Raw genomic sequence first — 24,544 nt, 5'->3', positions numbered from 1 at the left:
CTCTGAGTTAAGAAGGAAGGATCCATTCGGCATCATTGGATGATTTCACCCTCGCATCATAGCTAATTCAGTCCTGGTAAGAGCACAGAAGGGAAGGAGGTAGACACCAACCCATTTACAGAAGAGTGTTTGGGAAGAACTAGCAAAACTGAAAGTGAACAAGGCCAAGGGGCCAGATGAGATACATCCTAGGATACTGAAAGGAGCTCGGAAAGGTGCTGGCAGATTTCTTGACAAAACTGTTCAACAGATACCTGGAAACAAGAGTGGTGCTGCAAGATTGGAGAAAGGCAGTTGTAGTCCTGCTTCACAAAAACAGTAGCAGGAAGGAGCCTGGAAACTACAAGCCATTTAATCTTACTTCAGTGGTGGGAAAACTAATGGAGATGTTTTTGAAGGAAAGGATAATGAACTGCCTGCAATACAGTGGGTTGCATGATCCCAGACAACATGGTTTTACAAGAGGAAGGTCATGTCAGATAATCCTGTTTGAATTATTTGACTGAGTGACTAGAGAACTGGATAAAGAATGTCAAGTACGGACATGAAAGAAATGTACTCATATATAGATGCATAATTGTACCTGAGCCTAAATGTTATGGCGATATTTTGTTATGGTTGAGATTGCACTTTAAAAAAAAAAAAGTCTTTAGAATAAAAATAAATAAAAAAATAATAAAGAACGAGCACTTGATGTGATTTATCTGGATTTCAGTAAAGCTTTTGGATCTGACCACATGGGAGGCTCATGAACAAAACTGATCAGATCAGAAAACAGTCATCAGAAAACTGGTTAACTGACAGACGACAGTGAGTAGTCATAAATGGAACTTACTCAGAGGAGAGACGTATGATAACTGGACTGCCTCAACATTCAGTTCAACATCTTGAGCGATACTGCATAAGAGTTAGAAGGAAAAGTTTGTCTTCTTGCAGCAAGAAAAAGAGTGGATCTTTGGGTATCCTTTCCCCTATGATATCAAATATAAGTTGCACTATGGAATCCCAAAACAGAACAATCTTAGGACAACCTCACCAGATATGCAGAAAAGCGCCTTTCAATTCGCATTCCCTCCAGCAGATATCACTTAAATTAGGATATAACATATGTAACTTGGATGGAGAAAGTAACTCTGGCAGCCACGACTGTAGTGTCGTTCCCATCTATGTCTCTCCCACCCCCCATGCTACTATTGCCCCCCATCACTGCTAATTGTCCCATAGCCGTACATGTATACACTCTCAATAAAATGGAATGACAACAAAGACAGATCTTGGATAAAAAGGGCCGCAGCTTTAACAACAATATACATATATATATGTCCCTAGGCAAAATGGTACCCAGACCAGTAGGCAGTTGCCAAGACCAGGCTACGCCACCAACTCCGCCGCCCACGCAATAACCAAGCAGGGTAGCAACTAAAACCAGGTGATACCTCTGCCATCTGCCGCAACAACCAAGCAAGGCAGCACAGAACCCAGGCCCCCATCTCCGAGCAAGGGGGCCCCTGACCTCTGGCATAGGGAACGCCCCACCCTGCGCCGTCAGTTGAATGCTGACCTGGACCGTGAGGTTCGCCGGCACCATGTCCGAAATGCCCCTACCAGCCCAGGTAACCTCCACAGAATAAATCACCCTATCCCATCTCTGAAGATCCTTCATATCCTTCTCCAAACCCAGTCACAATTAAGGGAAAACAGATTATCTAAACTGGCTCCAATTTTCACTTCCTAGATACTTCACCTTGGATGTTACAATTTTTAAAGGGAATCGCTTCCTAATATCCTCTACCTTATCAGTTGATAAGGATATATTCAATACTTTGGACTTTTCTGCGTTTAACTTACACCCTAATATTCTGCTGAATCTCGCCAATTCTTCTACTAAAGCACCCAGAGAGGTCTCCAGAAAAACTACTATAAAAAGGACATCATCTGCAAACAGTGAAAACTTATAATCTTGATTCCCTACTCCAACCCTCTAAATATTTATTTATTTATTTATTTTTAATTTTTTTTTAAACCGATGTTCCTGTATAGCATACATAGCGCACCGGTTTACAAGGAACTAAACAGTCGCCTCAAGGGACGGAATACATTAAAACAGGAAAACTTTTAGGGAGACATTCGTAAGCTCTGGGTTTCAAACTCGGAAACATAAATACAGAGGTAAGTATATTGTCTATCGCTTCAACAGGTTTTTAGCTCTCAGGGAAAGCTTGGGTTGATATCCCAAATATCCCAAAGTTTCCGGATTATGGCCGCCAATGGCTCTAGGTTAAGCGTGAAAAGTAGCGGGGAGAAGGGGCATCCTTGTCGCGTACCTCTTTCAATGAGGAAAGCCCTCGAATAACCCCCATTTGCCTTTATACAAGTACTGGGTCTACTATATAACTTCCTAACCCATACAGAGAAATTACCCCCCCCCCCCCCCCATCCCATTTTACCCAAAACTGAAAATATATAATCCCAATGCACTAAATAAAAGCTTTTCAGCATCAATTGTGAGCATAACCACTGGGATCTGAAATTTCTGGGCTCACCGTATTAAGTCGATTACCCTTCTCACATTATTTGCAGCAAGCCAACCTGGCACAAAACCTGTTGGTCAGGATGAATCAATGCACCTGCCACCCCACCTAGCTGGAGAGCTAAGATCTTCACCAATATTTTTAAATCTAGGTTGATAAGAGATATGGGCCTGTAAGAGCCACACAAGGTCATGTCCCTCCCTGGTTTTGTCAACACTGTGATACCTGCTCTGTTAGTATCTTGAGCTATGATGCCATCCACCAGCAAAGTACTGAATGCCGCTGTAAGGGGACCCACTACCATAAAGTTCAACTGTCTAAAAGCCTGCTGAGAATGCATCAATGCCAGGTGATTTACTCAGCTTTAAATCTTTAATCACATGAGATACTTCAAACTCAAATATCCTTGTTAATTCGATCTTGTTGTGTTTGGTCCATCTTAGCCAGGATAATCTCAACTAAATATTCATCTATAGTGCCCTGGTCAATATCTGTACATTTAGAATATAATTCCTGATACCATCCAACCATTTCTATCTTTAATTTTAAGAATCTGATTTTGCACTGCCCTAGTACGAAGTCACCACACCAGAAATCTGCTTGCCTTATTATCTCCCTCAAAAAAACGCTGTTTGACCTTGTCTAGGTGATGGACAATAACTCCCACATCTAAGTTCCTCAACTCCTCCTTAATTTCTCCAACTTAACCCCGACCTTGGGATTAACATTCCTTTTGTGACAAATTTCAAGTTTCCTAATCTGTTCCAGCAATGCCACTCTGTTTCTCCCTTTTTTTTTTTTTTTTTTTTAAACAAGGAGGCCCTCGCAATAAGTTTCCCCCTCACCACTGCTTTAAAACGGTCCCAAAGAGTACCCGTCGATACCTCCCCATTATCATTTTCATCAAGGTAGGTCTTCATTTCGCATCTCAGCTGCTCACAGTATTTGGTATCATCTAATATACTCTCATTTAGCCTCCAAAACATTGCTCCAGATTGCTTCCCAAGCCCCTTGATAGTCGGCCATACAGCAGCATGGTCTGACCATGCGATTGGCTCTATATCAGTCTTCCTCACCCTATTCACCAGATCTTTGGTAACCAGGAAAAAGTTTATCTGAGAGTAAACCTTGTGTGCCTTGGAGAAAAAAAGTATAATTCCTCTCAGACGCGTGAAAAAGATGCCATACATCTATCAACTCCCACTCTACCATGAGCAACTTAAATTCCTTCCTATGAGACCTAGAAGCACCCCCACTCCCCGCACTGTTATTTAAGAATGGACATCTCGTAATATTAAAGTTCCCTCCTATTATAACAAATCCCTCTGCCCATTGTTTCAGGATGTGGGACAGCCCTAGCAAAAAAAACTGTCCCTGACCTGTGTTTGGACTATATATATATTTACTAGCATATAAACAGAATTATTCAACTTGACTTTTACTATGATGTACTTGCCCTCCAAGTCTTTCACCATAGAAATCACATCTGCCACCACATGCTTAGAAAACAAGACACCCCCCCCCCCCCTATATTTATTAGTAGCTGTTGCTGAAGCAAAGAAGTGATGAGGAAAATGATTAGATGTTAGTAACCTTTCATACTTTTTCCTCAAGTGATATTCTTGACAAAACAGAATGTTAACCTTCATACTAGTGGCATCTTGTAGCAACCTTTTTCGCTTAGTGTAACTAAGGAGGCCCTTAACATTCCAAGACAAAATCTTTAGTGCCATTATCCTAACACACAAGTGAGTCTCCTACCCAACCACCTAGTGATATAACCATCACCATATAGACATCCACTACATAACTACCCTCCAACAATCAGCAGAATACCACCCAATCCCAGCACTCTCAAATTCAGTCCCACCCCAGAACCCCACCCTCTCACCCCTGTCCTCCCTCCCTTCCCCAACTCTCTCCCTCCTCTACCTTGAGGAATAATGGCACTGACTCATCATGGCTGCCCCTCAGACCTCTCAACTAACTCATTAACTGTCATAAGAAATACCACCCAACAGGAGTGCCCAATATAATATAGATATCCGATAAACTCATAGATCTTGCAGAGTTAAAACTTTAGTAACAACCCATTTTCCCTCACTCGTGGCCAAGATATTGAAAAAGAGCAATTTTCAATTGACAGAGTCACGAGAGTAAGTTGCTTCACCGGAATGCCGCCTCAAACATTTTCCTCCAGACTGCACTATTTGTCATCTCTTGTTTAAATCTCTCCCAGAATTGGAGGAAGTTGCCTTTGTAGTAATTTCTCCATTCTTTATCAGGTCAGCTGCTTGAAGAATCTTCTGAGCTTCTTCCAGGCGCTTGATACAGGATGTCCAAAAGGGAATAGCCATTTGTAACGATGATTTCCATCTCTCAACACATGCACTTTTCCTCTTTCCCTTCCTGCCAATCTGCCAGCCCTTCTTCTACTAACTGTCATGGATCAATATAGCCCTCAGGCTAAATGTTTTCCCACCTATATTAAATCCTGTCCTGGTTTTAGAGTCTAGTTAATTTAACTGATTACATTTCTAATCCAGGTCCAGTTATTGGTTTTTCTTTTTTGGAGCAATGCCTCTATTGTGTTTTACTTGGTCACAAGCCACTATGGCTTTTCAGGGAAATAAAAGCAACATCTGGATGCCAAAAACTTGCAGAATGACCTCAGTTTTAGGGACAGGATTTCCAAGCAGCAAGAACTGTCTATTATTTATTTATTTATTTATTTGGACTCTTTTATATACCGAAGTATAGCAGGCTGCCTTTACTCCGGTTTACAGTTTTAACAACTTAATACATATAACACATTTGTATAACACATATTAAACCGTGTACAAGCAACTAGTTACATTTAGGCATAGAGCAATAGTGTATAAACAGGTATAATAGAGTACGACCTAAAAATCGGCCTTACTGTGTGTGAATTAATAAAGCTAAGCATATAAAGACCTAACTTAAATGTAACATCGCGCAGGTGGTGTGTTAATGAAACTTTTTCTCAGGTGAGATGGGGTAGAGGGAAGGAAGGGTTCTCGGGAAACAGGGGGGGGGGGACAAAATAAATTACAGGACACAATTTAATGTAAGAGGTTTAATGAGAAGTGTCAAGGGGGGGGGGAGATGTTAGTTTAAGCAGGGCTGAGAGGGATAGTATGACTGTAAAGCACTGCATATGCCTGGTAGCACTAAACAAGTATGTCCTCAATCACAGCAATTGTCATTAGTCAGTGAAAGTGAGATCAATAATCTGTTAAAAGAGAGGATTTTTATATTTTTCAAAAGTGCAACCACAATTTCAATGTACTGAGGTTGGGGTTTAAAGAACTGTATCTTGGTAGTGTAAGGAGGAGAGGGAGGGACAATGAGTAAAATTATAATTATTATTTAATAATTGCCACAATAGCACCTTTACATCATGAGTGCACTCAAAACTCACAGCATTACATGAATAGCTTCCAAGATTTTGACATACATTTGGGCATTTGGAGGAGATGGGCCACCTTTGTTATGCAGAATTCCTATGCATTAGATGAAATTTGAAGAAATGCTATCAACTGTGAGGTTGCCTGGATTTCCAGCACAATAAATATATTAACACTTAGGACTATAAAATATAGACATTCAAAATATATGAAATCCACACCACTGTATTTTCATGGAGTGCCCTCTATTTCTTCTATTATCTGAAAGAGTAAATAACCAAAAGAAAATTATTCCTTACCTGCTAATTTTCGTTCCTGTAGTACCATGGATCAGTCCAGACGGTGGGTTATGTCCCCCGTCCAGTACAGTGCCGTCCTTCCTCCCGAAGGTGGTTTCTTCCTTCCACTTGAATCAGACGGTGGAACTCCCGGCGTTTGCTCCAGAGGAATCGAGGTCTCTTCGTCATTTAGACGTCAAGCGCGCGCTTCTTCACTACCTGGAGGCTACAAATGACTTCCGGGTATCCGATCATTTGTTTGTGCTCTGGTCGGGCCCGAAGAAAGGGTCACCGGCATCGAAGTCGACCATTGCGCGCTGGATAAAGGACGCCATCTCTGCGGCTTATATCGGTGCGGGTCGGACCCCGCCTCGGGGCGTCATAGCTCACTCTACGCGCTCTCAGGCGGCGTCCTGCGCGGAATCTCGTTCCGTCTCTTCGCAGGAAATCTGTCGTGCGGCGACATGGAAATCGCTTCACACCTTCTCCAGGCATTATCGGCTACACCTGGTGCCTTCGGCCCCTGGGCACTTTGGCGATCAGGTACTCCGAGCAGGTCTCTCAGGGCCCCACCCGAATTAGGGAAGCTTGGGTACATCCCACCGTCTGGACTGATCCTGGTACGTACAGGGAAAAGAAAATTATTCCTTACCTGCTAATTTTCGTTCCTGTAGTACCATGGATCAGTCCAGACGCCCACCACTCTGGAATTTTGGGCTCCTGCTCGGGCTCTTACGTGTAGCTGTCTTCTGTCTTTTCAATTTTCTTATTGATGTTCACAGCTCCTCACAAGTTGGCTGTTTGTGGCCTTTTGTTGGCCGTTTCTTGTTATATTGATTGTTCTTTCATAATTAAGGGTTCTTGATCCAAACTGTTTTGCTCTATTTGAGCTTTGCTATTCGTTATACTGAGCTCCAGCAGAGGGTGTACTGGTATATATGGTGGCACTCTCAAGCTATGTTCTGACTCCATCTGCTGGACGGGGGACATAACCCACCGTCTGGACTGATCCTGGTACGTACAGGGAAGTCACATTTACCCATTCTAGTCCTCTCATGATTTTATAGACCTCTATCATACCCCACCTCCCAGCCATCTTTTCTCCAAGCTGAACAGATCTAATCCCTAGTATCATTCCAACCTTCCTACTCACTCAATAACCCCAATCCAATTCTCTATACTTTAATATAATCATCATCCCCCACTACATTCTCCTAATACTCCCTTCCAGTACTTTCCTCCATAATATAAAACACAACCACCACTCTCTCCTTACATCATTCTAATCATCCCACCCCCCTTTTCTTAAAGGTTCTCAATCCCTCTTCTACCCAGTCCCAACCCTTACCATGGAAACTATCCCTTGCCCAGCATTCAAAGTCTCTGTCACAGTAAAGACCATACTATTCACTTTACAGGCTCCTTTTCCTACCTTGTAATAGTGTGGCTCCTTTATCTTCTTCCCCCGGTATTCACTTTTCTTCCCCTCCCCCTTTTTTCCTCTGGAGACTTACTGCCATTGCTACCTCAAACAGCTGTTCTGTTTTCTTCCAGCACTGAATGGCTCTCAGTGAGTATGAGATGCATGGTGCCTAAACTCCTCTGCCATTCTCTCAAAACTCTGAGAACAATATGGGAGTTTGGGACCATGTGCTTCAAAACTCACTGACGCCATATGGTGCCAGAAGAAAACACAACAGCTGTTTCAGAGGCAATGCCAGCAAACATTCAAAGAAGGTGTGGGAAGGTGGGAATAAGATGGTAGAGGCTAATTGGTGGGCGAGATGGGTGGGGATTGAAACTTGTCGAGATGGAGTTGGTGGGGAGAGTATGTATTAGGGGAACAGAGCGTGTGCGTTAAGGAGAACAGAGATGAGCAGGACAGAGCATGGGTGGCAGCAGATTGTTTTAGATTACTCCTATGCAATAAAAAAAAATTAAAAATTATGCGCAAAAAAATTATACATTTTGCATACAATATTTTTAATTCTGCAAAATTCTGCAGACTGTTCAGATTAAATATATTCACTGTCTGAGTAATAGTTAATTTATAGTACAATACAGAAAAGTTATTACACAAAGATGCAAGGGTTTTTAATTTTTTTGAATAGATTTTTACCATCATAAGGCCTGGCCTATCCAGACTACTCTCCCCTCACCCAGGTTCAATGTCTCCCCCTTTATGGCTTGAACCTATTCCCCATGCTAGATCTCTCCTCCCCCTTGGGTCAATTCCCCAGGTTACTTGTTACTACCCCCCACCTTCTTCCATTCTCTGTCCCAGCAGGCTCAAGCACCCTCCCCTTCATTCTGTCTCTCACCACACAACTCCAGAAAGTTCCCCTCACAAGGACTGAACCGCTCCCCCAGCTGTCTCCTTCCTCAATTCTCGCCCCTAACCTTAGCAAGACCCCTGTCTCTCTCCATCTGTCCCACTTTTATCAAGACCTCCATAGAAACATAGAAATGACGGCAGAAAAAGACCAATCGGCTCATCCAGTCTGCCCAGCAAGCTCCCACACTTATTTTCCCATACTTATCTTTTTCATCAACCACCAAGTTCAGGGCCCTTGTTGGTAACTGTTTGAGTCAAATTTCCTGCCCTTCCCTGTCATTGATGCAGAGAGTAATGCTGGAGTTGCATCAAAGGTGAGCATAAGGCTTAATAGTTAAGGGTAGTAACCACCACATCAAGCAAGTTACCCCGATGGTTATTTACCCGACTGCACAGATCAATGCCTTGATGGATTTCACAATTAATTATTTTGCCATAGTGGCCCCCACTTGAAAAACCCAGACCTAAGGTAGACAACTTCAAATCAAAAATGTCCCTTTTAGCTTTTTCTTTTTTTTTCTTTAATTAAACTGACAAACAGATTCTCTGGTTCACTGAAAAACCACAGCACACATTTTAGTAATACAACACATAATGTTCAAAGGTAATTTCAACAGCAAAGAAGGTTGATACTTTAACTAGATTTTTTTATTCTTACTAAACTCAATGTACAGATTTTTCATAGATACTCAATAATATTCCTATCTACCTAAAATTAGTTCTACTAAAGAAAAATGGAGATCATACACTGAAAGATTACCACTTTAAAACTATGAGCTTTAGTTGGATCATATTTTATTTATTTATTTAAAGGCTTTTATATACCGATAACTGTTTGTACATCGTATCAGTGCAAACCTTCACAGCATAACAGGCCTTACATTATTTAGATGTGCTGAATTCTAAAATAAAATTTTAAAAAGGTAAGAAAAATAAACTTACTATGTAGTTCATGATGTATCACATCTACAAGATTTGGCTCTTCTCCCCACCAAAATATCCATAGCTCCTTACAATCTGGTTTGACATCACGCCGCCAGACACAAAGAAGGTTGGCCTGTAGGCAACGAATGAAGCTGAGCAGGATTGGATCATCCTGGGCCGGGGCTGAGATGATAGGGCCATAGTCCCCATGACCTTGAAAATTGTACCTACGCCATTTGATGCCTGTGAGTTCAGCCTGAAAACAGAAGAAGAAAGAGATATAGTATTATAAATTACAAACTATTATCTATCCCCCTTAATTAACACTTTTGTACGTAAAGAATGCTTTACCTTTCACTAGGAAACATTTTATAGAATTTTAAAGGTATTCAGGTTCTAATTCTTTCACAATTTTTGGTTTTCTTTCCCTTTACTAGTTCAGCTAGTAAATATAGATGAATATTTTATATGTACAATCTGATTAAATGACATAAAAAGGTAGAATATATATATATTTATTTATTTTAAACACTAAAAATAAATGTCTGCCATTTTCGCAAAGATGTCATAATTTTCCATTCTTTTGTGACCAGAGAAGACCTGGTAGTGCATCTATATGATTTAAAGCAAAAAGGTGAACACAAAAAGCTAATCAATGTTTTGCCAGGCTGAAACCCAAACCATTTTAGTTATTAAACAGCTATCAGGTGTTTTTCATGGGATACTGTACAAGAATATTTAGCAGATTTTGCAAACATAACAAAATTAAAATCCTCTGGCTTTGGCACAAAAGCAATATTGACAATATGCATTAAACTAAAAATTAATATAAAAGTTTCTCTAGTATTATTTCTTTCAACTTTCAGTTTTGAAGCATACGATGAAGCACAGGAAAAGGATAATAATTTGCTCTGTTGGCAATGATTGGGAACTCCATTGCTCTCTGAGAAAATTTCAGGGAGTTTGTTTGTTCTACAGGATATAATTTCTGTTATTTTCTTGCAAGCGTCTGATATCAACTCGCCTTACGATCTATTTGAAATTTCTTTATCACACATCAAAATGCTGGCCATTCCCCTCAGTAACCTCTTTTGAAACCAGGTCTACTACATTTTTTCAGGTCACTACATAATGCAAAGTCTATATTTTATTGTTAAACTATAAACTCCTTCACCTCCCCTGTTACCATTTACAGTAAAAGACACTGATATACAGGGAGCATTTCACAGAAGTATTTCAGTACAAGAAGCAGCAGAGGCTCAAGAAGATCAGAGTAATACAGCATTATAAAACAATCAACCATTGCAGAAATCAAGATGCTTTCCATCAGCCACTAGAAGTTAAAACTTACAATGCATAAATTAAAGCGGACCACTATAATCTAGTGAATCATATGTACATTTCATGAGTTAAGAACATACAAACAAATTCCATGCTAGGTCAGACCAAGGTCCATCGAGCCCAGCATCCTGTCTTCGATAATGGACAATCGAGATCGCAAGTACCTGGCAGATCTATTTATTTATTTCACCAATTTTTATTCCGCAATTCTTGAGCTCCATTGTAGATCGCAATAAACATACATAAATAAGTACAAACAGAACAAAATTAAAAGTACATACAATAAAATTCAATAATTAAAAGCTTCAGAGAGCAAGAAAGTGTTCAATGCCTTTCGAAATTTTATAAAAATCAGACATTTTACAAATTTCGATGAGAATAGAATTCCAGAGATCCTGGCCCAATAAAGAGAGAGCTATAGATTTAGTTCTAATCAATCTTGCTGATAAAATTGGAGGGACCACTCACATATTAAGAAGCCAAGCGCAATGAACAATTTGGAACATGAGAGGAGAACATATTTTTCAAACAGAAGGACTCAAAATAGAAGAACTCAAAATGCAAAGACTTGTGAATCAGTGTTAGCAGCTTAAACTTCACCTTCTGCACTACTGGAAGCCAATGTAACTCTTTCATGTACAGGGAAATGATTTCATCATATTTTAAATCAAAGATTATCCTAACCACTGAACTATGAATAAGCTTTAATATGTGCAGCAAATATTTAGGTAGCCCATCATACAATGAATTACAGTAATCAAGATAAGCACAAACTATAGCTTGAAGGACCATCTTAAATTCCCAAAGAGGAAGAATATACTTAACTGGTAGCAACAATCACAGCTTTAAAAAAAAGCTATTTTAAAAACGTTCTATACCTGAACAGCAAGGACCAGTCTAGAAGCTAGAATTATGCCCAGATTCCTTGCCTCAGAACATAGCTGGATTTTATCCCCATCAGGGTTAAACAATCGCGAGACATTCGGTAAAGACATAGATCCCAACCATAACACAGATGCTTTAACAAAATAAAGGATCAAATTATTGTCCTCAAACCAGCTTTCTATACTTTTCAAACATGATTAAAAGGATCCTCTGGAAATTCACCTGCTTTCTCACTAGACAAATAGAATTGTACATCATCCACATACATTTTAAATATAACTCGCCAAACTAACAATTCAACAGCCAAGGGCTGTAGACAAATATTAAAGAGTACTGCCGATAAGGCAGTACTCTTTAATATTTAATATTCACTAATATTCATTAAAGTACCACTTCGAACAATTGCCCTTTATACAAACTGCTGAGCTCTTTCATGCAGAAAAGAAAAAAACCTCCTATCCCAATACCTAACAATCTTCTCAATAGTTTTAAATGAGAATTAGTATCAGATGCTGATTTAGCATCTAATTTAACTAGAATCTCGCTTGTCTTGTGATCTAAACTACAACGAATGATATCTAATAATTACATTAAATATGCTTCCATTCCTCTCTCTTTTCAAAATCCAAACTGGCCTTCATTTAAAGCATTATCTAAAAACTCATCCAACTGCAATAAAACACATTTTTCCAAAACATTTGTAATGGTACATAAACTAAAAACTGGATGATAATTTTTCAAACAGAAGCAACAGAAGAATTTTTCAACACATGTTTTACAAAAGTTCTTTTCAAGCTAACTGATACATCTCTAGATTGTAAAGAAAGGTTAATAATTTGTAGCAAATTTTCAAATAAAGTAGCCTTATTTTTCACCAATTAGAAAGGGCAAGGATACAGATCAAGTAATGAAATATTTAACCTAGCCAATATAGATTCAAGTAATGTACCGGAAACAGGCACAAATTCCACCCACTTACAATTAACATTATAAATCAATTAATAAGATCCCACAACTTTTCCCATCCACAGCCAGAAACTAAAGACTTAACCTTATCCAGAAAGAATACTATTTCTCAACATCTAAATGAAAAGAAGTGGGAAACAATGGAGACTTAACCAATGATTTGACCAGCCCACAAAGAGCTCTAAAGGCTTAACTGAATTAACGAACTAGCCCAAAGAAATAATTTCTCTTTGTCTCCAATAATAAATCTCTGTAAACTGTCACTGTATCTTTATAACTTCTCAACATCTCTCTCTATTTTTTTTTTAACTTCTTCTCTCTGCTCTTCTCATATTCTTTGTACAATCCAATAATTCATCGGAATATTAGGGGGAAGATTTAGATTTAAATTGTCTCTCAACCATTGTAGGCACAGATAAATCTCCATATATCTTGGAAAACATACCATCCCACCATAGTGGTATGGTTTAATAAACATTTAAAGCCAGCAGCTTGAGGAGAAGTGTCATTTAAACACAAAACTATAATATAATAAGTTACATCTTACGGAAAACAGGTTTCCAGACAGTAGACAGGATCAGTTCCCTCAAAAGTGAATTACTGATACCAGGGACTATACAGGGTTCACACCTCTAATTTCTAAACCAATGACTTGTTTGTTTTTACAACAATTTCCTAATTGGTTAGTATTAACACAACATTATCTTAATAGGATAGTATTATAGTTCTATCATGTATATTTTAATGAAGCTAAGGTTCTTGTAAATCTTATGTCTTGAAAATTGAGCCCAAAGAGAAAATGAAACTTGAGACATGAAACTTAAGACTAAACTCATATCTTTTTGACCTTTGACCTACATGCTAGCATTTCAGTTTGTCAGTAGCCTTCAATAATTCTACAGTTTATTCAATTGTACATTCACAGTGCAGTAATACTAGATTCATAGTGAAAAACCTTTTCAAAGCACCCTAACATGCATTCTAGCAATAGTACAGCTTCCTCAGCTGAAGTAAAAATTGTTTGATCACTACTATTCCAAGCTTCGTAAAATAACCTGGCAAACCTTCTTAAAATTCTGCTTTACTTACATACAATATTAACATTCAATACAAAAATCAACATTTATGCATAATGCTTTATAATCAAACCAAGAAATAAATAAGTTCTTCGCTAAATCAACTTATAATGGTCAATCTACTTACAAATAAAAATTAAATCAAGATTTAATTCCTCTTACTCACACCTAGGGATATCAATAGCTTTCTTTAGTCTAACAATCTCATCTCTACCTTTCTTATCCAAATTCACTGAAACTATTGTACACTCCCAACTGTCTGACTTTATTGTCAAGCATACTTTTGTTAATAAATTTCAATCTGGATTCAGGAAATCACATAGTATAGAGTTACTTATTATCCAGGACTAATACCATTTTAAGAGGCTTGGAAAGTGGTGCGGAGTATGTCCAGGTTCTTCTGCTGCCTTTGAAACTGTTAATCACAACATTCTTCTCAACAGATTAGAATCTCTATGGATCGCTGGAGTTACCCTTAGTTGGTTCAAATTCTCTCTTTATAACAGATTTTATTTATTTATTTGTGGCTGTTCTATACCGATGTTCGAAGAACATCACATCGGTTTACATGTAACAGAGAGAAAAATAAATTACATAGGTAACTGAAAAGGTGGATAACAAAAGGCATAATAACAGGCGTAATAACATTACGAACAAGGTATTTAAAGAGTCAATAATAACAACATTGAGAACAAGAGTTTAAAGAGTCAAATTTATAACTTTGAGAACATGAGTTTTAGAGGCAAAATTTTGACTTTAAGAACAGTTGCAAACATGGAGCTGGTGGAAGAGAGGGGGAAGGAAAGGGCAGGGAGGGAGTTATGTGAAGGCTTGTTTGAAAAGCCAGGTTTTAAGTTTTCTTGAATTTGTGGGGGCAGGGTTCCAGGCGCAGGTCAGGTGGTGTATAATTCCAAGTTGAGGGTCCTGCAATGGATAGTGCTCTTTCTCTGGTGGCTGTAAGGCGGGAGGATTTAGTGAGGGGTATGTGCAAAGATCCGTTTGTATGAAGATCTGGTGGGTCTATAGGAGGTGTGGAATTGTAGGGAGTCGTTGAGCCAGTTTATGTTATGATTGTGTAGTGTCTTGTGTATAATGGTGAGATTTTTGTAGCGGATTCTGAAGGGAATTGGGAGCCAGTGGAGGTCTTTAAGCACAGGGGTGATGTGGTCCTTTCTGCGAGTGTTGGTGAGAACTCTAGCAGCGGCATTTTGTAGCAATTGGAGGGATTTGATAGTGGAAGAGGGGAGGCCTTGCAAGTGGGAATTGCAGTAATCTAATTTGGAGAATAATATGGCCTGGAGGACGGTGCGGAAGTTGTGAAAGTGAAGGAGGAGTTTAAGTTTTTTGAGGACATGTAGTTTGTGGTAACATTCTTTCATGGTAGAGCTTATTAACTTTTTTAGTTGGCTGTCCAGTATAATGCCAAGGTCACGTAAGTGTTGGGTGAAAGGTAATGAGGGGGGAAGGGAGTTGATGTCAGAGGTGATCCATGTGTTGGGATCGCGGGATATAATAAGGAGTCCATTTTGGAGGCGTTGAGGGAAAGGTTCAGATTGGAGAGGAGGTGGGTGATTGAAGAAAGGCAGGATTCCAATGTCTTGAGGGATTTCGGTACTGGGGATAAGGATTTGGACGTCATCCACGTTAATGAAATGGGAGAGTCCAAGATCGGAAAGGAGTTTGCATAGGGGCAACATGTATATATTGAAGAGGGTGAAGGAGAGGGAGGAGCCTTGGGGTACACCTCGAGTTGGGTTCAGATTCGCTGTTACTAATTTTGACTGAGTAGAATCTATTGTTGAGGTAAGATTCAAGCCAGAGTAGGGCGGTACCGGCAATGCCAATTTCAGTTAGGCGGTTTAGGAGAATCTTGTGGCTAATGTTGTCGAAGGCTGAGGAGATGTCGAGGAATGTCTGGAATCCATACCTTTAAGGAGGTGAGGGCGATTAGGAGGGTTTCGGTGCTGTGAAATTTGCAGAAGCCAAATTGGGAGGGGTACAGAATGTTGTTTTTTTCAAGGTGGTCAGATAATTGAATGGTTATTATTTTTTCCATTAGTTTAGCTAGGAAGGGGAGGATTGATATTGGTCGATAGTTGGAAGGGTCAGAGAGGTTGAGATTGGGTTTTTTTGATGATGGGTTTTGATGATGGCTAGTTTTAAGGAGGCGGGGACGTTGCCAGCAGTGATGGAACAGTTGATGATATTGGCTAAAGGTTTGGAAATAAGGTTGGGGATAGCCTGAAGGTATTTTGGGGGGGGGGGGGGGGGATGGTGTCAGAGAGATGCACTGCAGGTTTAATTTTCTTTGGAAGGGTTTCTATTTCGGAGTCGGAGGTGGTCTCGTAGGAATCAAGGGTCTCATAGTGGATTTTAGACGGGGTGCTAGGGAGGGTGGTGGAGGGAGAAAAGTTGGAGGTAAGCTTAGATATTTTGTCGTGGAAAAAGAGGACCAGGTTGTCACACATGGTTTTGGTGTCATTTTCAGGGGTAGGGGAGGGGACAGATTTGGTGAGGTTGGATACATAGGAGAACAGGGCTTTGGCGTTGTATTGTATGTCGTGGATTCTTTTTTTTTCTTTATGCATTTCAAGAATTACATCAAGAATATCATCTTGACAAGAATTACAGAGATTTATCAAATCATCAATTTCAAGGAAGTTCCACAAAAAGAAATGATATATAAATTTACATCTCTGTATATAAAGTCCTCAATAGAGGGAGGATGGTTGTACACAACTCTAGGAAAACATAAGAGCAACTCTTAATCAATATAAAGAAACAACTAAGAGATCCAACATTCTTTACTACGAGGAACATACAGTTTCAATATTAGGAACAGCTGGTGTTACTGCAACTTTGTCTACTAAAAACTGAGTTAGCTGGGGTGGGTCAAAGAAAATATATGTATTATTACAATATTTAATAACACACTTACACGGAAACGTTAAGTAAAATACCCCCGTAACATGCAAAACTTGAGGTCTTAGTAGAAGGAAGGCCTTTCTTCTTTTTTGAGTTTCACGTGAAACATCCAGATAAACTCTTATCTTGCAACGGAGAAACGTATCCTCCATATGTCGTAGGCTTAAGCGAAATAACCACTCCTTGTCATGGTCCAGAACTAATGTTACTATTTGAGTCACGGGAATTGCCAAATCTGTATCCGATGTCTCCAATAAATTTGTAATATTTAAGGATTGAGCTTGTTCAGGTTCATTAGACGGTCTGGCCTCTATGTTCCTCTGGTCTTCTCAATGGTAAATAAAATATTTTTGTGATCGGAGGTACAGCAGACTCCTCTATTTGTAACACTGCTTAAACAAATCTCTAGGAGCTCTCATTGGAATCTTAGGAAAGTTTATATATCTTAAATTTCGGTTCTTACTTAGATTTAGTAAGTTTTCCCATTTTCTTGCTATGATATTTCTCTCTTTAATCATTACTTCCCGGGTTATTTTTACTTCATTTATCTGTTGCCTATTTGGCAGAATTTGGCTTTCCAGCTCCACCGTAGTTTGATTTAACAGTCATTTTTTCCTCTAGCGCTTCAACTCTAATATTCATCGGAATCATTTGTTGTAAAATTGACACTCTCATTTCGATAATAGTTTCCCAAATTGTTTCTAGAGAAAAGGAAGAAGGTAATAACATAAAAACATGCCTACTGGGTCAGACCAAGGGTCCATCAAGTCCAGCATCCTGTTTCCAACAGTGGCCAATCCAGGCCATAAGAACCTGGCAAGTACCCAAAAACTAAGTCTATTCCATGTTACTGTTGCTAGTAATAGCAGTGGCTATTTTTTAAGTCAACTTAATTAATAGCAGGTAATGGACTTCTCCTCCAAGAACTTATCCAATCCTTTTTTAAACACAGCTATACTAACTGCACTAACCACATCCTCTGGCAACAAATTCCAGAGTTTAACTGTGCGATGAGTAAAAATGTGCGATGAGTAAAAATGTGAGTTTTAAATGTGCCACATGCTAACTTTATGGAGTGCCCTCTAGTCTATTATCTGAAAGAGTAAATAACCAATTCACATCTACCCGTTCTAGACCTCTCATGATTTTAAACACCTCTATCATATGCCCCCTCAACCGTCTCTTCTCCAAGCTGAAAAATCCTAACCTCTTTAAGTCTTTCCTCAGAGGGGAGCTGTTCTATTCCCCTTATCATTTTGATAGCCCTTCTCTGTACCTTCTCCATCGCAATTATATCTTTTTTGAGATGCGGCAACCAGAATTGTACACAGGATTCCAGGTGCGGTCTCACCATGAAGCGATACAGAGGCGTTATGACATTTTCCATTTTATTCACCATTCCCTTTCTAATAATTCCCAACATTCTGTTTCCTTTTTTGACTGCCGCAGCACACTGAACCGACGATTTCAATGTGTTATCCACTATGGACGCCTAGATCTCTTTCTTGGGTTGTAGCACCTAATATGGAACCTAACATTGTGTAACTATAGCATGGGTTATTTTTCCCTATATGCAATCACCTTGCACTTATCCACGTTACATTTCATCTGCAATTTTGATGCTCAATTTTCCAGTCTCACAAGGTCTTCCTGCAATTTATCACAATCTGCTTGTGATTTAACTACTCTGAACAATTTTGTATCATCTGCAAATTTGATTACCTCACTCATCGTATTTCTTTCCAGATCATTTATAAATATATTGAAAAGTAAGGGTCCCAATACAGATCCCTGAGGCACTCCACTGCCCACTCCCTTCCACTGAGAAAATTGTCCATTTAATCCTACTCTGTTTCCTGCCTTTTAGCCAGTTTGCAATCCACGAAAGGACATCGCCACCTATCCCATGACTTTTTACTTTTCCTAGAAGCCTCTCATGAGGAACTTCTGAAAATCCAAGTATACTACATCTACCAGTTCACCTTTATCCACATGTTTATTAACTCCTTCAAAAACGTGAAGCAGATTTGTGAGGCAAGACTTGCCTTGGGTAAAGCCATGCTGACTTTGTTCCATTAAACCATGTCTTTCCCTTTTTTTTTTTTTTTGTATTTTTCAAGTTATAACATTTACAAATGAAATGGTATAATCAAGTATTACATAACATTCAAACTTCACAACTTTTTTTTTTTTTAAAGAAAAATAATTGTATTCCAGCCCACGTCTAGGAGGAAAAGAAAGTTATTCAATCTGCAGCACTGACATTTCTCTTTTACAATCAAATACTCCCTACCTACCCTAACTCAAGTAACTTGAAACTTATCTGAAATAAAACGTTGCAAATGGGAGGGATCAAGAAAAACAAATTTGTTATTTTGGAACAATATCTGACATTTACAGGGAAATTTAAAAAAATAACCATGTCTTCTATATGTTCTGTGATTCTGATGTTTAGAACACTTTCCACTATTTTTCCTGGCACTGAAGTCAGGCTAACCAGTGTGTAGTTTCCCGGATCGCCCCTGGAGCCCTTTTTAAATATTGGGGTTATATTAGCTATCCTCCAGTCTTCAGGTACAATGGATGATTTTAATGATAGGGTACAAATTTTTACTAATAGGTTTGAAATTTCATTTTTTAGTTCCTTCTGAACTCTGGGGTCTATACCATCTGGTCCAGGTGATCTAAACAGTCTAACTTCAGTTAGTCAGCCAGAGTGACTCACTGTTCTCTTGATTATCAAATGTTGGTACCTAATGAAACCAAATCACACTACCTCAACACCTTTCCAAGGTGAATAACTGAACTGAACTTTTCAACCTTTTTACTTAGGTATACACTGCTCCTAGCTTATTTCTAGCTTCTGGCTACTTTTTTTTTTTTTTTTTAAATACAAACTCTCAGTTCTGCTTACTAGTTGCCTTACAGACTTTTAAAAATAAACACACTAACTAATGCTTTCTAGCTGCCTTACTGTCTGACCATTTAAAAATACAAACAGTCTAACTTGTTTATTCGCTGCCTTACTGACTAATACTTTTGAAGAAGACAATGTCCCAGGCAAAAACTTACTGATTCCTTTCAGCCACCAGCAAGGTGATCCTCTCCTCTCAGTGCTCCCACTGGAATGTGTCTTACCACTTCTGGCTCCCACTGGAATGTGTCTAACCACTTCTGGCAGAGTTATCGCAGACTTTCCTGCAGCAGCTCCTGCTTGTCCCGATAGTGAAGTTCCTGCTCCAGCACAGAGTTGCCCTCCAATTGAACCTGGGCTTCCTGAAGCGGCTGCAAACCCTCCGATCCCTGCCAGGTCATGCCCCTCGACACTTTGGGTGGTCGGCGTTCCTGTCAGCAAGAGAGCAGCTCTCTCCTCAGCTGGATTCCCGGGTGGTGTCCTTTCTGCGGGGCTGAACAGAGACATTGAGCAGGGAGAGAAGGGAGCTCTTCTTCCCCTCCCCCTCTCTCCAGCAGCTGCAGACTTCCCACATCTTGGTCTCAGCGCACGATGTGTGCATCCATGGGTCCCTGGATCGGCGTCAAAGTAGAGGGAGCCACAGGGAAAGGTTCCCCTCTAGCTTTCCACTTTCTCCCCATAAGGTAAACGATAAACTTATTTCTTGCTATTACCAACTCAGGAGCACACATCGCACAGCTCTCCTAGGCAGCAGCCATCTTGGAACCACCCCCTGTATGTCATGGATTCTAGCGGAGTAGAAGTCATGCTTGGTGTTTAGTAAGGAGGTTCGGTAGAGGGAGAGGGCATATTTGTAAGTGGTAAGGAGGGCAGGGAGGGGTTTGAACACCATTTTATTCCTGATTTTCTTAGGTTGAGTTTGACTTTTTTTTAAGTTTGGGAGTGTACCAGGGTTTCTTAGCGTTGCGGGAGGGGTTCAGTATTTTGGATGTTAGGGGCAGATTTTTTGGCAACATCGGTGATATTGTGCCAGTTGGATAGGACAAACCCGTTGAGGGTGTCAGTGAGGGAAAGAATTAAATAGTCTTTGGAGCATGGTTTTCTGAATTGGATGGTAGTGGAGGGTGAGTGATGGGAGAGAAGATTTTTCACTAGTGGGAGGTTGGTTTTGATGAGGAAGTGGTCTGACCAGGGGACAGGGGTGCATATAGGTGTCTCGGACGGGGTGAAGTGAGAGTTGGTAAAAATGAGGTCTAAGGTGTGGCCAGCATTGTGTGTGGGGCTGGTTATAATCTGTTTAAAGCCAATGGCGTTCATAGAGATTAGGAAGGCTTCACAGGAGGGGTATGGTGGAGTGGCATCTATGTGGAGGTTGAAATCTCCAAGGAGGATGGTGGGTATATCCATATTGATATTGTCGGCAATAAGTTCAATGAGTGGTGAGGCGTTGTTTTCAAGGAGGCCTGAGGGGAAGTAAACTAGGCATACTTGGAGTTGTGTGGATTTTGAAAAGACCAATTTCAAATTTTGGGGGGGTATGGACTGTTTGGGAAATTAGTCTAAGTTCCACCCCTTTTCTTAGGCCTGGGGATGGAGTAGATGTCATATAGGTGAGTGGAGAGAAGGTTTAGGAGGACTAGGTCTGAGGGTTTAAGCCAGGTTTCAGTGATGGCGCAATGTCAGGCAGGTCGTCAAGAAGGATGTCATTAAGTATGGGAATTTTCTTGGATAGGGATTGGGAGATGAAGAGGATAAAGGGAAAGGGCTGTAAGGCCGAGGAACTGAGTCAGGGGAGATAGCATGATGGGGATTAGAGATCTTCAGTGAGGGGTAGGATTGTATGGGAGGGGTCTTTCGGAGTTGCATGGGGAGTGTGGGAGAATGGGGATAGGGAGGGTTGACATGATAGGGGAAGGGAGAAAAGACGGGGGATGTTGAGGGAAGTGGGGGAAAGCATGGTGGGGAGGCGCAGCTTAAGGCACAGCACAAAGGGGCGTGCTAAAGGGCAGGCCTCTTGGTCGCGCTCCTTAGGCAAACGGCGCCTATGGCTCACCGGCACGTTTTTTAAAGGAGTCCTGTCCCTCGACGTGTTGCAGTGATGTCAGTGGGAGGAACTTTGGCTGCTAGGAGGCAGCAAGGAACAAGGAAGTAGCAACGAAGTCGGGCTGCGGGCCTTGCAGGTAGGGGCCTCGTGGGCGTGGGGGGAGCAAGAGGGCCGATCTGGCCTGCTCTGGGCAGGGTCTCCCAGCGGCTCACCGTTGTGTTTTTTTAAAGGAATCCTGCCCCTCGTCGCGTTGCAGTGATCCAAGTGGGAGGGACTTTGGCTGCTAGGAGGCAGCAAGGAGCAAGGAAGTAGCGACGAAGTCGGGCTGCGGGCCTTGCAGGTAGGGGGCTTGTGGGTACGGGGGGGAGCAAGAGTCAGCAGATATGTATAGGTAAAGCAAGCTCAAGCTGGAAACCAGTGTCAACGGGTGTTCCTCAAGGTTCCACCCTGTCTGCCATGCACATTAACATTTACCTCACTGCCCTGTGCAAAATTTTCAGTACGCGACAAATTACAAAATTTACACTGATGATGTTCTATTTCTTATTCCGTATTCCTCTTCCTGGTAAGATACATTTCACAAAAAATTATCACAACTAAAACTTGTATTAAATACCAAAAATCTGAAATCATCTGGCTAAACAGAAACCCTCAAATTCCAATACTGCCTACTTTTGAAATGGAAAACTGCAGAATTAATCCATCAAAACAAGTAAGAAACCTAGGAGTACATCTGGATGAAAACTCATAAGTAATTTGATCAAATTTGGCTAAGAATAAACTGAGAATACTCAGCCGATTGAAACCATTACTAACAACAACAGACTTCCACACTGTATTACAAACCTTATTATTTTCTAACCTTGATTACTGTAATTCATTACTGCTAGGGCTTCCTGCAAATAACATAAAACTACTACAACTACTTCAAAATGCTGATATAAGACTTTTAACAGGAATTAAGAAATTTGACCATATCTGACCAATATTAATGGCACTACACTGGCTACCTATCCAATCTTGAATCCACTATAAAATATTAACAATAATATTCAACAGCTTAAATAATGACAATAACGGATTACTAGAAGTAACACTCCAACAACACAACCGCTGAGATCTCAAAACAAAGGCTTCCTAAAAATCCCTACAATAAGAGAGACACTCATGTGACTCAAACAAGAGACAGGCTTTTATCTGTAGCTGGCCCCAAACTCTGGAACCCTATGCCTAAGAACTAAGAACAACATCAGAAAGAAAAAGCGTCAAGCTTGACTTGAAACTTGGCTCTTTAAAAATGCCTTTAACCTAACATAGCCTTATCATTCAGATAACCCACTTGATAAATACGATACTCTGAAAAATATCCCTCTGGAATTATTTATGTGTTATTAATAATCCTTTATTTTATATGTGAGTTTACCTTGTATGTTATTTTATCTATGAATATTTTTTATGTAAACCATTATGATCCTGTGAACAGTTAAATAAATAAATAAAATACATTTAAGCATGTTTCCCCTCTGTTTGCAATGTATAAACAAATGGTTGTTCCATAATTAAGTACTGTTGAGTGCTAAAAAAACATCTTGAGCAAGTTCCCTTTAAAAAAATTTGCCTTCTCATTTTTCCTTCAGTAACTATAATATTCCTGTGATCAGGAAAGTGCGCAACCTTGGGGTAACCTTTGATTCTGAACCATCATTCAAACTACACATAAAAGCTGCACTGTCCGCCTCACTTTTCGAGTTACAAATGGTTAAAAAGTTACACCCATTGCTTGACCCTCATGACTTTTGTACTGTCCTTCAGTCACTGGTACTTAGCAGTTTGGATTATTATAACACAATTTACATGGATCTTCCATATAACTATCTGTCCAAGCAGTGGTTCTCAACCCTGTCCTGGGGACCCCCCCAGCCAGTCGGGTTTTCAGGATATCCACAATGAATATGCATGAGAGAAAATGTGCATGTTATGGAGGCAGTGTATGCAAATTCTCTCTCATGCATATTCATTGTGGATATCCTGAAAACCCGACTGGCTGGGGGGGGGGTCCCCAGGACAGGGTTGAGAACCACTGAGCTAGATCAAAATGCAAATGCACAAATTTTGTCAGGTTCCAAATGCAGGACTAAATCACACCAGTCCTGGCAGACTTACATTGGCTTCCCATCAAATGGTAGATACTATACAAGCTTGCTGTAATCATCTTTAATCTGCTAAATTTGAATCATCTTAGTTGGGTAAGTTCCACCTTGAAAGTCGATAGACTAGGTAAAAAAAAGAGATCAGCCCAAAAGAACTTGCTGAAAATTCCATCAATAAGCTAGCTATCTTAACATCACCAGAGACAAAGCTTTATCTGCAGCAGGTCCAATATTGTGGTACTCTCTTCCAGGTGTAGTGTGCCATGTGTAAGATCTTTCAAAAAAAGCATTAAAGATTACTTCTTTAAGAAAGCCTTTATACAGCAATGAATGCTACAGGAGGTTTTTTTTCTGTTTTCGCTTTGTGAATATTGAGTCTGTTTTATGTTTTTATTATGTACATTTATGACTCTTAACACCTTTGACATTTATGACATACATGGTATACAAATTTTTAATAAACTAAATTACCTGGCTAATAATGTGTTAGACTTTTCCTCTAGGAACTTATCCATACTTCTTTTAAACATTCCTGTGCTAGTCACGCTGATCACATCTTCTAGCAAGATTCCAAGCTTGATAGTGTGCCGAGTGAAAAAGTACTTTTTATGATCTGTTCTGAAGCTACAGGTTGTTAATTACACAAGATGTCCCCCTGTTTTAGTATTATTTGAAAGGATAATCATTCTTTACTTACCTGTTCCACCCAACCCTTTATAAAATTCTATCCTGTTCCCTTCTCAGCCA

The 24,544-nt window shown here is 40.0% G+C and overlaps 1 protein-coding gene across 2 annotated transcripts in view; it reads right to left on the bottom strand.

Moving 5' to 3' along the window:
* Positions 1-24,544, bottom strand: part of MED13L (mediator complex subunit 13L) — a 667,498-nt gene that overhangs the window by 618,474 nt on the left and 24,480 nt on the right. For both annotated transcript variants that reach the window (XM_029619261.1, XM_029619262.1), the window contains exon 2: positions 9,515-9,752. In XM_029619261.1, coding sequence (XP_029475121.1) covers positions 9,515-9,752 — 238 coding nt within the window. The remainder of the gene's footprint in view (positions 1-9,514; positions 9,753-24,544) is intronic.

The sequence above is a fragment of the Rhinatrema bivittatum genome, chromosome 11 (assembly GCF_901001135.1).
Source record: "Rhinatrema bivittatum chromosome 11, aRhiBiv1.1, whole genome shotgun sequence".
Taxonomy (NCBI): Eukaryota; Metazoa; Chordata; class Amphibia; order Gymnophiona; family Rhinatrematidae; genus Rhinatrema; species Rhinatrema bivittatum.
This window is presented reverse-complemented; position numbering and strand designations above follow the sequence as displayed.